Here is a 14,306-nt window from a genome sequence, read left to right on the forward strand (position 1 = left end):
CACGAGCGAAACCATTAGGTACTGCTTTCAGTTTCTGAATCACGGACCGTAAAACATTATGCTACACTGAATTACGTTATTATTTTGGAAAACGGTCGGTCATTTTTAGCAAAATAGGTCAATGAGCAAGTGGTTTTAGGTCAGGGAATTCAGAGGGCCGTTTGGTTAAATTCGGCCTCCGTGCCAAGTTCTCCTGCTTCTATTTCTGTTGCCGTAGGATGTGAGTTATATATGTTCTATAATAATAATTATAACATTTCAGTTAGAGTTTTGCAGTGGGTTGTTTGCAATTCCGCCGATAATAAAATTCATGTGTTTTAATGAAATACATCAAAAAGTCTCGGCTTAATATTTAGACAACCTTGATTCTCGGTATTATTTTGATCCATTTATGGAATACGGATATTTTAATAGGCGGTCATACGAGTTTTAGCGAGCCACTAGACCGGTCAGCCTTGAGTGGAGAACAAACGACTCATTCCTCGTCTAAGTCGCTATAGCTGTTTTAATAATTTTTGTCCGGAGTATCGGTGGCCCCGGAAATAGGCGGGTTACATACTGAAGTCTAAATAAAAGGTGCAGTCTAAACATTTCTGTACGGTAAACTATTGTTCGCCATCTCAACCTGTCGTCCTGCTTTGTACAGAGGTTTTTTAAATTTGTGATTTAACCTTTTCATAAAAATGGTTAAAAGTGATTTTATCGACTAGTCTGGAAGTTAAGACTTCTTGAAATGATATTACGTTTATAGGATTTTCTAGAATAAAATTGAGCATTTTCCCATTGGCTTAAGCACTGATTTTAAGGATGATATTGATTTCTTCTTCTTCTTCTTTCTATTGCATCTGGGATGATTCCCTGTTTTTCTTTACATCTTTGTCATATTTAGTCATTTGGAAGGTTGTCGCCCCACCTTTTCCTACGTCTTCCAAGGCTACTTCGTCTTGTTAGTTATTTATCCCTCGATATTTTCACTATTCTTTCTTCCGCCATATCATCAATGTGTTGATTCCATTTTATCTATTCGATCCCAACACCCATCATTGGTGTTATCTACCCCGCGCACTCGCTTAATATCTTCACTTGTTTCCCTATCCTTGAGTGTTTTTCCCGCTATTTTTTTAAACTATTTTCATTTCTGTGGTCTCTAATATTCTTTTTGTTTGCATAAATGAGTTCAGGTCTAATATCAATTTATATATCCGGGCTATTGCTTCAGTTCAAATGTGTTTGTTTTCGCCAGATGGTATCGTTCAGCTATGCAGCTTCCCTAGACGCTCTTAGAGCTTGGTTGCTTGCTTCTGTCTCAATATCTCAATAACTCCTTCAGATATTTCAATTCCTAAATATTGAAATTCCATTTCCTGTTGTACTACTTTGTCTTCAACCACAAGTTTCCATCTAATGGGTGACTCATCGATTTTGTTTTTGCCGCTGATATAACCATATTAAATTGTTTGGCTGTTTTATTGAACTGGTACAGAAAAAAGTCTTTGAGGGTTATCTTCGTTCTCCGCCACAAGAACCGCGTCATCTGCATAGCACAGAATTTTCATTTCCCTATTTCTCATTTTGTATTCCCTTAGTTTGCGAAGTTGTTTTATTATTTCATCCATTACGATGTTAAAAAGAAGCGGGCTGAAAGAATCCCGTTGCCGAATACTGGCAGATATTTTTTGAGTTAGTTTGCCATTTATTTTTGCTCGTGCGTTATTTTAAATGTATATATTTTCAATTGTTTTGATGATGTTCAATGAAATTTGTCAATTGTAAAGAAGGTGTATTATATCTTTCAATTGTATTCGATCGAAGACTTTCTGCAAGTCAATAAAATACATGAAGGTTGGTCGGGTGTATTCGATTAATTTTTCTGTTTTTTGTCTTATAACACAGATGATATCTGTGCAGGATCTTCCTGATCTAAATGCTTATTGTTTTCCTGATAGTATGATATATTCATTAATATTGATCGCTACTATCTTCGTAGTTAACTTCAGGGTCGCACATAGCAAATTTATGCCCCTGCAGTTCTCGGGTTTTTTTTATCTCCCTTTTTGAATAAGAGAATCATAACGCTAGTTCGCCATTCATCTGGTATTCTATGTTGGGCGAAAATATTCTTGATTAAAGCTGTTCCTTAAGCTTTTCACCTTTATTCTTTAATTTTTGGAGTGCCGTTACTATATCTTTTTTTTCTACATCGATCTCATCACCTGTTATTATATTTGGTGTATTGGGTTCAGTTTTGGCCTCCTTTCTATTGTAAAGTTCCCCCAAGTATTTCATCCAAATATTCTTTTCTATGTGTATTGTATTTACAAACTCATTTGTTTCTGTTCTCTGGTTTCTTATTAATCGGCATATTTGCTTCAGCATTCCATAAAAGTAACGTTCTATCCAGTGCTGGCCTGGGATATTGATTTGTTGTTATTTATGGATATAATAGGTTCGCCTAAAATTGTTTTTAATATTTTTTATTATAGATTTATATTCTAAACTATGTTTTTATATTATTTATTCATGAAAGTGTGAAGTAGTAAATGATTCATTTTACTAGTATTATTAATATTATTAGATCCATGGTCTATGATCTCAAAATATGGACAAAAAAACAAATATATTTTTTTTAAATCAACGTTGGCAAATCTGCATCGTTTCTCTACCTATTGTTGGGATCCATAATCCAGTAAAAATATTCTATATGAAGTATACCATGAGTATGCAACCAATAAAACGCTGCCGTATTTTCACTGACTTGTTAGTAAATGATTTTCTCTACTCCCGTCTGTAAAATACCTAATTACACACCGATCTAGCGTGCGGGAAGCGTCACTTTACCAGGTCACTTTCGTTTTCCACGATCAGAGCCATTCCGGACATTTCCGGGGTTTTACCGCACGGATTTGGGAGCAATCGGATGTTTCCGGCGATATTTCCCACGCCTTGAATTTTGACGTTTGCCCATTCTGACGATCACGTCAATGAAAGTATTAGTGTGGTTTTGCGAAAATGTACTCAAAAACTCAGGGTCGTAGAAAAAGTATAGTATGCAACACTTTCGGTAAACTTTTTAAGTCACTCATTTATTAAACACTCGCTCCGTTCGTGTCAAATAAACTCGTGAGTCAAATGTCGTTTACCGAACTTGTTGCATAATATACTAAATTCTTATCATCTAAGATGAGCATTTACTTTCCTCGCATGGCGGAAAAATGTATTATTACACACACTTAACTGCAAAAAACTAGTATGTTTTAGGTGATGTTTAGATTTCATAAACGAAATATTAATTAAGCCCAGATCTCACAAATCACCAACCATTTATAAACCAAAAAAAAAACGTTCGACTAGTTAATAAAAATAATGAAAAGGCAAATGTTTTAATCAGTCTATTAATACCTGATGTATTAATGAAATTATAAGTTTGCAAAAAAAGGAAATACACTTGAAATGTGGAAATACAGTGTTCTTTAACAAATTTAGGTAAGTCCAGCAGCACCTAGCTAAATTTTTGTAGGATTTAATTTATTGTTACAGTTTTACCTTGTTCAAATTTGGCTAAAAAAATCTATATAATTCATTCGATAATTTCTACATATTTAATATAAAATCAAATGCCATTATGTTACTAAAATAATTGCACATAAAGACATATTGCACTATTTAAATGCTATAAAGTTACTAAAAAAATGGCACACAAACACATATTGCACTAATTGTAGTGTTAATGCCAATAATTACTTTAAATACAAAAGTAGACATATTTTATTATTAATTATTATTATTATTATTTATTATATTTTTATTCCTTTGAAGGTATAGTCTGTAAAAAATAGATATGCATGTATATAATTAATTTAATCATTTCTATATATTTGGTATAAAATCAAATGCCATAGAGTTATTTAAAAAATGGCACATAAACACATTGCACTAATTGTAGTGTTAACACCAATAATTACTTTAAATACAAAAATAGACATTTATGTAAAGAATATTAACGTCATATCAGTATTACTGTCAAGGAGATTCACAATATAAGTAATAGGACACCTTCCTGCGGGGAAGAAACCGAAAACAATAGTAGACGTTTTAAGCTAAATAAACGTTACGCTTTTAAAATTCATCATGTCTTGTTAAAGCTTCTCCAAAATCTGTCGCTTGAGACCCAACAAACAAATCGTATTTCTCCAACACTTCTTCCTTTGTTAACTGTTCATCGGCATCTGAGTCTGCTTCATAAATCAAATGTCTGGCTTCAGCGTCTGCATGATCAAAATCTTCAGGAAGAATCCAATTTTTCACCTCTTCTTCATCCATGTAGCCGTCACCATCTTTATCACGGTAAGTGTTAAACTGCTCACGTTCACTTTTCACCCAATCAGGTTCAAGTTCACTTTCCTCACTATGGTACATGTCACCAATATATTCATTCAATGAAATCTGAAACATATATTATTAATTTGATTTATGCTGCATTGAAATGTAACTCACCTTTCCATCATTATCCTTATCAATATCTCCCATAGTTTCTTCAACTACAATATTTCTCATATAGTCAACCTCTTCTGGGTGTAGAAATGCAGCAAATTCTTCCTTTGTTAGTTCATCATCCCCATTCAAATCCGCTCCATGCCACCGTCTTCTATCCCTTTTTAACATAGCTTGGTAAGATAATGTTTCATCCCTTTCTGTGACATCATGAATATCATCCAGGAAACCATAAACCAGCTTCTGATAATTCTCCCAACTCACTGTTGGATTATCGTCTGGGTTTTGTTGTTTCCACTGACGATCTACATCTTCCGAAATGTATCGCTTTTGTGTGTAACGTATCCAGTCCTTGAGTTCTTCCCGGGATATAAAGCCATCGTTATTGTTATCAATTTTATCAACTATAATCCTTAAAAACAAAAAAAAATAGTACTTTATTTCGGTATATCACAGCAATTTACCCCAATCTTCTCTTGCTTTCCTCAGGAGGCAGCTGATCAAACGTTTTCGCCTCTTCACCAAGAAATGCTTCATGATCATATTCAGGGTTGTGTTGTTCATTTTCGAAGTGTTGTTTGTCACTTAATTCTCTGTCATATACTCTTTCTTTTGATGTTTCATCCTTAGGAAGCCCGTAAATAATTGTTAAAAGGCTGAGTAACAAAATTACGCCAAATTTTCTCATTTTCAAAACTATAAATTAAACGAAAGGAAATTAGGTCACCCTAATGACTATAGTATATGGAGTGATTCAATTGGTCCATCGAAAACGTTAACACCGGAAACGATCGTCTGTTAGAATCATAAAACGAAAATAAAAATATCTCTAGAACATCTTAAACTTACTTAAGATTACAAATGGCAAATATATTTACGGACTGTAGATTGAATATATCTGTCAATATGTTACATTTAATAAATTTCAGCTAAATTTCTTGTATTTGTATTTAAACTGAAAACAGATTTGTAATTTTGACTTCCCACAAACTTATAAGCACAGTTAAGTCGTGTCTCACGTGTCGTCGTTGTCAAGTAATTAAAAACCGTATAAATACCCCTTACATTTTCTTTTAACCTGAAATAACTGTGGCATAGATAGCGTTTGGTTAGCCAAGAGGCTGGATAAGTTTCAAGGAATTGACCATGGAATTAAATTGGACATCGGTAGGCCACTACCTTTACACACAATTGAGAGGACAGAATTCCCCAAATAATATCCAGACTAGCGGGTTCACCGATTTGTTAAAAATAAAGTTCTAATAGTTTTTTTTAACATAGAAGACCGAATATGGTGTACTTATATGATTCAAAGAACGGCACTTTTAAGCATTGGAACAAGAATAAAAGTTATAAACGGTGCAATAAGGCAATTAATTAGAACATTGATTATGTGCTCCCTCATAATTCTGGAGTCGGTACGCCTTATTATGGACTAAATCCTCCGTTCGGAAAATTAAGTCTATCAGCACTTCCAACCAATGCTTTTAGGAAACCATTAATTCTCTTTGGCTTTAATTAACGGAAACAACTTTATTGGAAGAACTCTTAGAAAATCACAACATAAATAAAAAAAGCACTTCTAAGCAATCTTACACAATATATAAATCTTTGAAGAGTGATCGAGCTAATCATATATCTACTGCTTCCGGATGACATGGCAAAAATGTTGCTAGTTTTTTTACTGTCTCACATGGTCCTTAGCCAGACCCGTGAAATTTTTGTAGACGATGAAGTACCTATATTCAAGGTTGATGGCCACGACAAAGTCGAAATTGCTGAAGACGCTAAAGAAGAAATTGAACACGCTCCTTGTCACATGGAATATCAGGTAAGTACGCAATAATACTGAAATACTGAAAAATGTTTCTTAATATTTAAAGGTCATGAAACGGGTTGTCGGTACATGCATCAAGTTAGGGAAAACGGCAATGGGTTGTGTGGCAGGGAATTATTTACATCCGCTACATCCTGAATGTATGGCGAGTTAACTTCGAAGATAAGCATGGATGGAAAATATGGATTTTATATTTTTATTTTTCGACTGTTATTTTTTGCACATGAGCACCGCGTTTTGTAAATAAACATTTCCATGTCTGTCATGCGTTATTTGTTGTTTGTTTATAGAATAGCTTCCTTTTCATATCGCCATAGTTTCGGTTGTCAAAGATAATATTGTTTGTTGAGGCCGTGCATTATAAAATGTATTTTCTTCGTCATTACATTTCAGCATAATCACAAAAAAATCCCGCTGAGTAAACACATCATTATTTTTCTACCCAAAACCACTTAATATTTACAGCATCGGTGTTGCCGCTTCTATTGAAAATTTGCTACAACTCAAAATTCTCAATTAGGACTTCGGATAGCATTTTTTTTATAAAATAAAAAATAAACTCAGACAGGGGCTAATAAATAGTAGAATAACTTGATTGTGTGCTTAGCACGAATTACGCTGGGTAGACAACAACCCTTACATGTTATAATATTTAAAACAAAAAACAATTTTGAGCAATATATAGTCCATAATATAGGATATAGGATGAATTGTATTGTATTATTTTGAAATCTGTTAGATTTGGGAGTTTGCAAAAATAGTTTCAGCACAATATTAAGTGCACACACAGACTAGGAAGACCATAGTGCACGATAATATTATTGTGGAATCTTATGTTGTAATTAACGTTGTTGGAAATGAATTATATTATTATTATTATAGTGTTTTCCTGTGACCGGCTGTGAGTTTCGCACCGAATTTATTTTTATTTATTTTATATTCGTATGAACCTCCTCCAGATTCATAAGTGGCAAGTCAAATATGTCAAAATAATCAGATTTTTAGAGAAAATGGCTTTTATTTCGGCATCCTTTCCGTTTAGATATAGAAATATTTTAGGAACGTTTTTTTGGCTTTGAGTCAATTTTTTATGAGAGGGCAAAATCATTATTTTCTAAACACTCTGTCATCGTAAAAGGCACCAGAGAAAACGGGTGCCCATGATATTGCTCAACTGCAGCCACATAAGAATATAAACTGGGGTAGGGGGTTGGAGTTTGGAATATAATGGGGGTTGTTTGAGCCTAAAAATATGGAATATTTTACAAAAATGGTCAGACATTGGCAACGGAGCGGACAATGTAACAATATACAGGGTGCCTTATTTAAGTTTTTATCCACTTAACTAGGTGAGTAGCAACACATAATTAGACCTAAATCTAAGTAAATATATAGAAAAAAAAACAAAAAAACAAAGATACATCAACAGAGACAACTCCCTTTCTATCGCTCTATAAAGTTATGATGAATTTTTAAATGAAATTATTTTGCGATATATTAATGCACAGTAGACTATGCTCTTGCACTTCATATTAATTTGTGGCGTACACCATTTCACAGAAATTAAAACTGCAGAGAATAAGCGAATCTCACAGCATCCTCCAAAGATATAAGGCATTACGGGAGTTATACAATACACTCAGAGATGTGCTTCTCAGATCGTAGGTCAACATCTGAGCAGTCCCAGACTAGAGTCAAAACCTAAGTGACCAAATTTTCAGCAAATTTCTACCTCTCGTATTTCCAAAACAATGTTCCATGGACCGTGAGACACCCTGTATGTGAAACTGCAGAACGGCACTTTCGAGAGTGTCTATCAATCCGTATTTGATAAATGGCTCTCTTGCAAACGCAAAGATGGCGTTTCGTATTTCGGCTAAAGGAGGCCTAATGAGCGAATCTATTTTCGAAACACGTAACCGTTTGACATGGTCGCAGATTTATATTCCGCACGCGTATTCGAGCCTGTTTACCGAAGTCACGAAAGCTTTTAGGAGCCTTCTTGTCTCTGAAGTGCGCCATGTATTTATTTCGTGATACCATGAATGGTGCGTTAAGTAGCACTGATATCTATAACGAAACCGACATTGTCCTTTATTGGTTACAATTTGCGGCATTTTCATCTCCTAATAAAATTCGGTTGATTTCGTTAGACCAGTTTTTTAGGACATTAAAACCTTACTTTCGCAAAATAAGTGCAGTATCGGCGCATTTTATTTCAAACGAGCCACTTCTTCGCTTTTTTCTATCGTACTCCTGCGGACCACTGTGCGACTTTCGCAAAATTAAAACTTTGTTTTGTATGCACCCTGTGCAAAGTAAGAATAAATGTTAGTTTGTGCCTGTAGCAGTGATATTCTATATTTTGTCTGGATGGTAAGGTAAGGTAAGGTAAGCATGTATTCATTCTCTTGAACGACAACGTATACAAAATACACAATACAACATAGAAAACTTAGTCGTAGTAATAATAATAAACCGCTTGAAAAATTGCAATTGATATACATAAGTGTAAGTAAATTAAGAAAACATGCAGCAAAAGGATTCAAATAAATCGCAGCCCTCCAAACAAAGCCCAAATAATGTTAAAGGCTCTTTTAAAAAGACAAATCATTATTCCAGATAGCAAACAATAAGCCTTATATAATAAGTAAATAAACAATAAATATCCAAGAGGGAAGGACAAAGGAAAAGGCAGGAATAAAAGAGAAGAATAGGAGAAATTGAATAAAAATGAACAAGTATTGCAAGGCACTACTGTTGACGTTTGAAGAAAATTATTAGAATTTTTATGTGGTAAAAAAAAACAAAATATATCTTTTAAACAATCTTTATTTCTAAGTACATAGCTCAACTTTTGATTTATTTTGATATATTTATACATGTTACATCAATTTAGCAATAATATAAAAACATTTTACACCGAATTTTCACAATATAATTTCGCGCCCAGGATGACACATGTTACAATATTGTCATGTGAAAATGTTGCGCCCAGAGTTTTTCAAAATACGTCTTTGAAAGACGTAAAAAATAGAGCTGTATTTCACAATGCAACGCACAAAAATTGCCTAACTTTTTTATTATGAGGTTTAAAAGTTGTTTTCGATCGAATTGTTATTGTGTTGGATCTTAGTCAATAGATATTGTCTTTTGATGAAATAAGTGTAGCTCGGTTTCGCTCTTTTCGCCATATAGGCTGGTAACCAGGCCGGATGGGCCCAGAGGTCCGTGGTAGAAGCGAGGGGACCCGCGTTTTTTATGGCATCGGTTAATTTTTCTTTTTCGACGAGTGTCAGTAAATGAATCGTTAACCTTATTTGTACCGCACCATGATACACCTATCAACGAGGAATCAAATCAAAATCTTACTTTTAAGTTAAAGTAGGAATTCTTCTTGCGGTACCCGGTGCAGCAGAAACCTGTAATTTTTGAGGTTATTTTGAAAATAAAATTTTTAAAAAGCAGCCTCTTCATCGCTTGAATATAACTAGGGTTTTATTTCTCTAAAGTGGTTGCAATAGAAAAACAATTGAACTTTGTGTTTACGAATTATTTAATAAAACGGGACACCTTGTATGTCCGTTAATCGATTCGCACCGCTTTCTTGAATATGAAAGGTTGTTATGATTTTTTGCAACTCCAAAAATTGATGTTTTATCTTATTTGTTATGCGAAATATAAAAAGGCAAATACAAAATTTGTTGTTTTTGTCTATGGGCCGTAGAGTCGTTTATGGGGAAAAATCTTTAACATCGTAGATAGCGGTAACGAACATCAAATTAGAATATTTATGTAAACTTTAACAATGAATAATCCTAGCAATATGTCTTTTATCTTAAATCTCGTGACTAAATAGATAAAATTGAAGTTGACTCATAACTAATCCATAAAAAATTTGTTTTGTCGAAAAATGTGCCAGTTGATAAATGAATAGTGAAGGATTAAAAAAAAATGTTTTTTTTTTGTCGCAACCGCGAAAATTAATTATATATTTTCTTATTGACTTTATTAAAAATTAATTCTTCAGTTAATAATTTTTTTATTCATAATTATTTTTATTTATATTTAGCTACTTGTAATAAATCAATTAAATGATTGATTATTTAATGAAATCTCCTCCAACCATGTAAGATTTGAAATGAGTTTGGATGAGTTTGGATGAGTTTATAGTACAGGAAAGTTTTATTTTTATGACTCCTGTTTAACCGCTTGGTTAGTTAGTTCCTTGACATTCCAAATATATTATTTTAAGCGTTAGCGGAAGATGACAACTTGGGTGCATTTTTTTATTAAAAAGGGATTTTATATTAAATTGGTGTGCAAGAGGACAAGGTTCCTTCTCTTCGCTTGCAACTTCACTTTGAGAGAAGAACTACTTTTGTAATTTTGATACTGTCATAGCCGGCTGAGGTCAATCAACCATCATACACAAGCGTGTAATTGGTTGCATACTACCGTCACATGTGTTCACTGCTTTATGTTGTGTGCCTCTGGGTACAAAGTGAAGCTTTAGGGGATTAAAAAATTAATAAATATTAAAATTAAAAAAAATAAATAAAAAGAAAATAGCCTTACGAAGCCATAAATCAACAAACCTTTCGACCCAGTGATTATTCGCATTTACCCTAGAACGCTTTCGAGCGCGATTGGAACGGGATTTGGGATTTGAAAAATTAGGATTGATATATATTAATGATTTTTTGACATCAACCGTATCGTCCGTCCCCGTCTAGATCCGTCTAAACAGTATGAGCGAGGTAAAAATGCCACCGCATTTTCCGAAAATGGTTGGTTACTTTTGATATTTGAAAAGTTTAAAGATTTCAAGCGTTTCATAAAATGAATTACTAGTCGCCTCAATTGCAACTGAGAATAATTTATAATTTTAGTTTTTCTAATGCTTTTGGAATAAAAACAAAGTTAATGGTGATGACTTAAAAAAGAAACGCCGGATTGCACAAATTTTAAGAGGATTTATAGATTTATAGTCAATAATATGGATTAAATCAAGAAATCAATTTGTCGTTTATTAATTATCAATTATCAATTTTTGTTTCTTAACATTTCCGTTTTTGTATCATTTCAATATATTTATTTTTCTCATTGATTAGGGCTTTTTAATGAAATATTATAAAACTGGGCTAACAAAATTCAATTAATCGTAATAAAAATTGATTGTAACTAGTGTGAGCGGTAATAGTAATTGCGGCAGGTTTTCCAACTTTATATACACGCATGTTTTCATTCATTTATTCATTCGGTTCATTTTTGGTTACATTGCATCCGGAGTCATTAAAATGACCAGAAAGAACAATAAGAAAAATATATATATATATATATATATATATATATATATATATATATATATATATATATATATATATATATATATATATATATATATATATATATATATATATATATATATATATATATATATATATATATATATATATATATATATATATATATATATATATATATATATATATATATATATATATATATATATATATATATATATATATATATATATATATATATATATATATATATATATATATATATATATATATATATATATATATATATATATATATATATATATATATATATATATATATATATATATATGCTTTGTATTTGCAATTTTGTATTACATACTTTTGAAAAGCTCATTATTAAAAAAATTAACTTTGTATATCATAATTTGTGAGTTTCACCCTGTACACACAAGCCAGCTTTTTTAATAAGGCAAGCACGCCCTAAACTTATCAAAAATAGGAAACAATGCAATCTAGGAGAAAAGTATTTGAGTGACTTTTGCTTAGTTTGGTTATGCGTCTTTGAAAAGCTGGTTGGCATATACATTTTTGTTGCCAGTTTCAGTATGCGGATTTTTTGCTATTAAGGAAGGACCACAACTAAACCACATACAACTACTAAAACTAAACAACAGAATTTGTTTTTTTTTTGAAAAGAGACATTGAACTTCTTCGTGCAAATGAAAATTGAATTTGATTATTATCAGTTAGTTACTTGGTGGCTCTTAAAATTGTCATTTTGTTTATTGTTGAACATCTTGCGTTATCCTACACTACGGTCACCAACTTTTTTCAAATAAAAAATAGTATTTTAAGTGTGAAAATAATATAGTACACCGGCAACAAATACATATATTTAAAAAAAAAGTCCTATTTTTTTCGGACTTTCCTTTCTGTACATGTACATGTCTTGCAGGAATGTAAATTTAATTTAGTATTAATTGGAAGTTTATTTTTTATTCATTGTAAACGACCCTGTTTGCTATATCTTCGATAGTTCATTAACGAAAAAAATGCCTCCGTAAAAGCAGATACGGTAGGCATAGAGCGCAAATGGAAAATGTGTTGGCATTTTTGGTCTGGCCGTTTGTCCTTTGGTCTGATGATTAAGCAATGCAGGCCTTAGTTTAATTTGTTGTCGACCTTTGATGGCAAACATATAATATTTTTGCGTATCTTCTAAGCTGAAATATAGTACAGGGTGTGTCAATGTACAACGTAAAGTTCATTATCTAATTGGTTTCAAAAGTTATGAGAAAATGGTAAATACAAAAGTTGTACAGATTGTTAGGGTTCACAAATTAAAATTAAGAATATATAAACGAATAAAATGTATTTTTTTTAAAAACGAACACCCTATTTTTAAATTTTGTTGTGAAATCCTCTTAAAATTCTTCAGATTTTTTATTAATACATATACCTGAACTTAATAGCTTTCCAAAAATTTTAATTTGTCTAAAAAAAACTAAAATTAAATATTAGCGTTATTCGAAGGTGGCGTACAAAATAAACGAATATATTTAGATAATTTTATATTGAAAAATTTCAATTTTCTTTTTTTTTCCAGAAATCTTATATTCACAGAAAAATTATGTTGGCTTAGTGGTCTTCACGAATTGATGCAGAGTGTATTTTCAACTATTTATATTCAATTAAAATACAAATTTGTTCGAAAGAAAGACAGGCGTGTTTACTCATCAGACAGTGGTCAATATGATTTCTGTCTCTTGACAAATGAATATACCAATAAAATAGCAATGCTATTCAACACTTACCAAAGTAATTAATGTTAAATACGTATAACAACAAATTAACTTGTCTTATTTTTAATAATTATTATGGCGCAATAAATGTTCAGCACTATGCCCTTCTACTTGTAAGGTACTTATTTTGTAATTATGCATATTATGTTTCTTCACTATCCGTCGAAACTTCGATAACTCGAATTTTTGATAAGTCGAACCAAATTGGTTGGCAATAGCGTCAAAAGTAGGAAATGCGTGTTAGTTTGTCTCGATTACTCGAATATCTTGATAACTCGAACGAAACGTTTGGTGCCAACTTCGATAAGTCGAATTTTCTCGGGGAACCCCCTAATTCCGACCGATCTTAACCTGTCTTTTTGACGTATCTATGCAAGCAGTTGAATTTCTGTGCTTGCTAAGTTCACTTGTATGATTTACTACTTAATACTAAGTGAAAAATACTGTCCCTATTCAATTTACACATTATATTAACGACATTTTTGGATTTTTGCATTTGTTGATATGGCATCAAAACGTACTTTAAAAGCTTTGTCTGTTGATCAAAAATTCAAGGTTATAAAAGAAGCGGAAAGTGGCTCAAAAAATATAGATGTAGCTGTGAAGTATGGGATTTTGGCAAGTATAGTGTCTAAAATTTTGAAAAATAAACATTCAGTCATCACCGCAGTGGAACGTTTCGAAAAAAACAAAAACAATAACATTACACTAATGGATTGTGTTGACGACGTAACTACCGCATGGAATATCGACGTTAAGCCTAAAACAATTGCCAATTGTTTTAAAAAAGCCGGTTTTCGTCAGTATTCTGAATGGGACGAAGAAGATGAGATTCCCTTGATTTTCCTAACTGAACGATTGAAAGAAAAGAGTGAAGACGAAATCCAA

General features: G+C 32.2%; 2 protein-coding genes across 2 annotated transcripts; one reads left to right on the top strand and one right to left on the bottom strand.

Moving 5' to 3' along the window:
• Positions 1-3,794: 3,794 nt before the first annotated feature.
• On the bottom strand, positions 3,795-5,582 carry LOC132705446 (calumenin). The gene is made up of 4 exons (XM_060676033.1): positions 5,341-5,582; positions 4,956-5,187; positions 4,495-4,903; positions 3,795-4,443 (listed from the first exon to the last, which is right to left on the bottom strand). The coding sequence occupies exons 2-4, from the start codon at positions 5,177-5,179 to the stop codon at positions 4,117-4,119; spliced, it is 960 nt and encodes a 319-aa protein (XP_060532016.1). The 5' UTR covers positions 5,180-5,187; positions 5,341-5,582; the 3' UTR covers positions 3,795-4,116.
• A 400-nt stretch (positions 5,583-5,982) lies between these two features.
• LOC132705447 (uncharacterized) lies at positions 5,983-6,890 on the top strand. The gene is made up of 2 exons (XM_060676034.1): positions 5,983-6,322; positions 6,375-6,890. The coding sequence occupies exons 1-2, from the start codon at positions 6,149-6,151 to the stop codon at positions 6,480-6,482; spliced, it is 282 nt and encodes a 93-aa protein (XP_060532017.1). The 5' UTR covers positions 5,983-6,148; the 3' UTR covers positions 6,483-6,890.
• The last annotated feature ends 7,416 nt before the right edge of the window (positions 6,891-14,306 follow it).

This window comes from Cylas formicarius, unplaced genomic scaffold, assembly GCF_029955315.1.
Source record: "Cylas formicarius isolate icCylForm1 unplaced genomic scaffold, icCylForm1.1 PGA_scaffold_7__23_contigs__length_41026272, whole genome shotgun sequence".
NCBI classification, from domain to species: domain Eukaryota; kingdom Metazoa; phylum Arthropoda; class Insecta; order Coleoptera; family Brentidae; genus Cylas; species Cylas formicarius.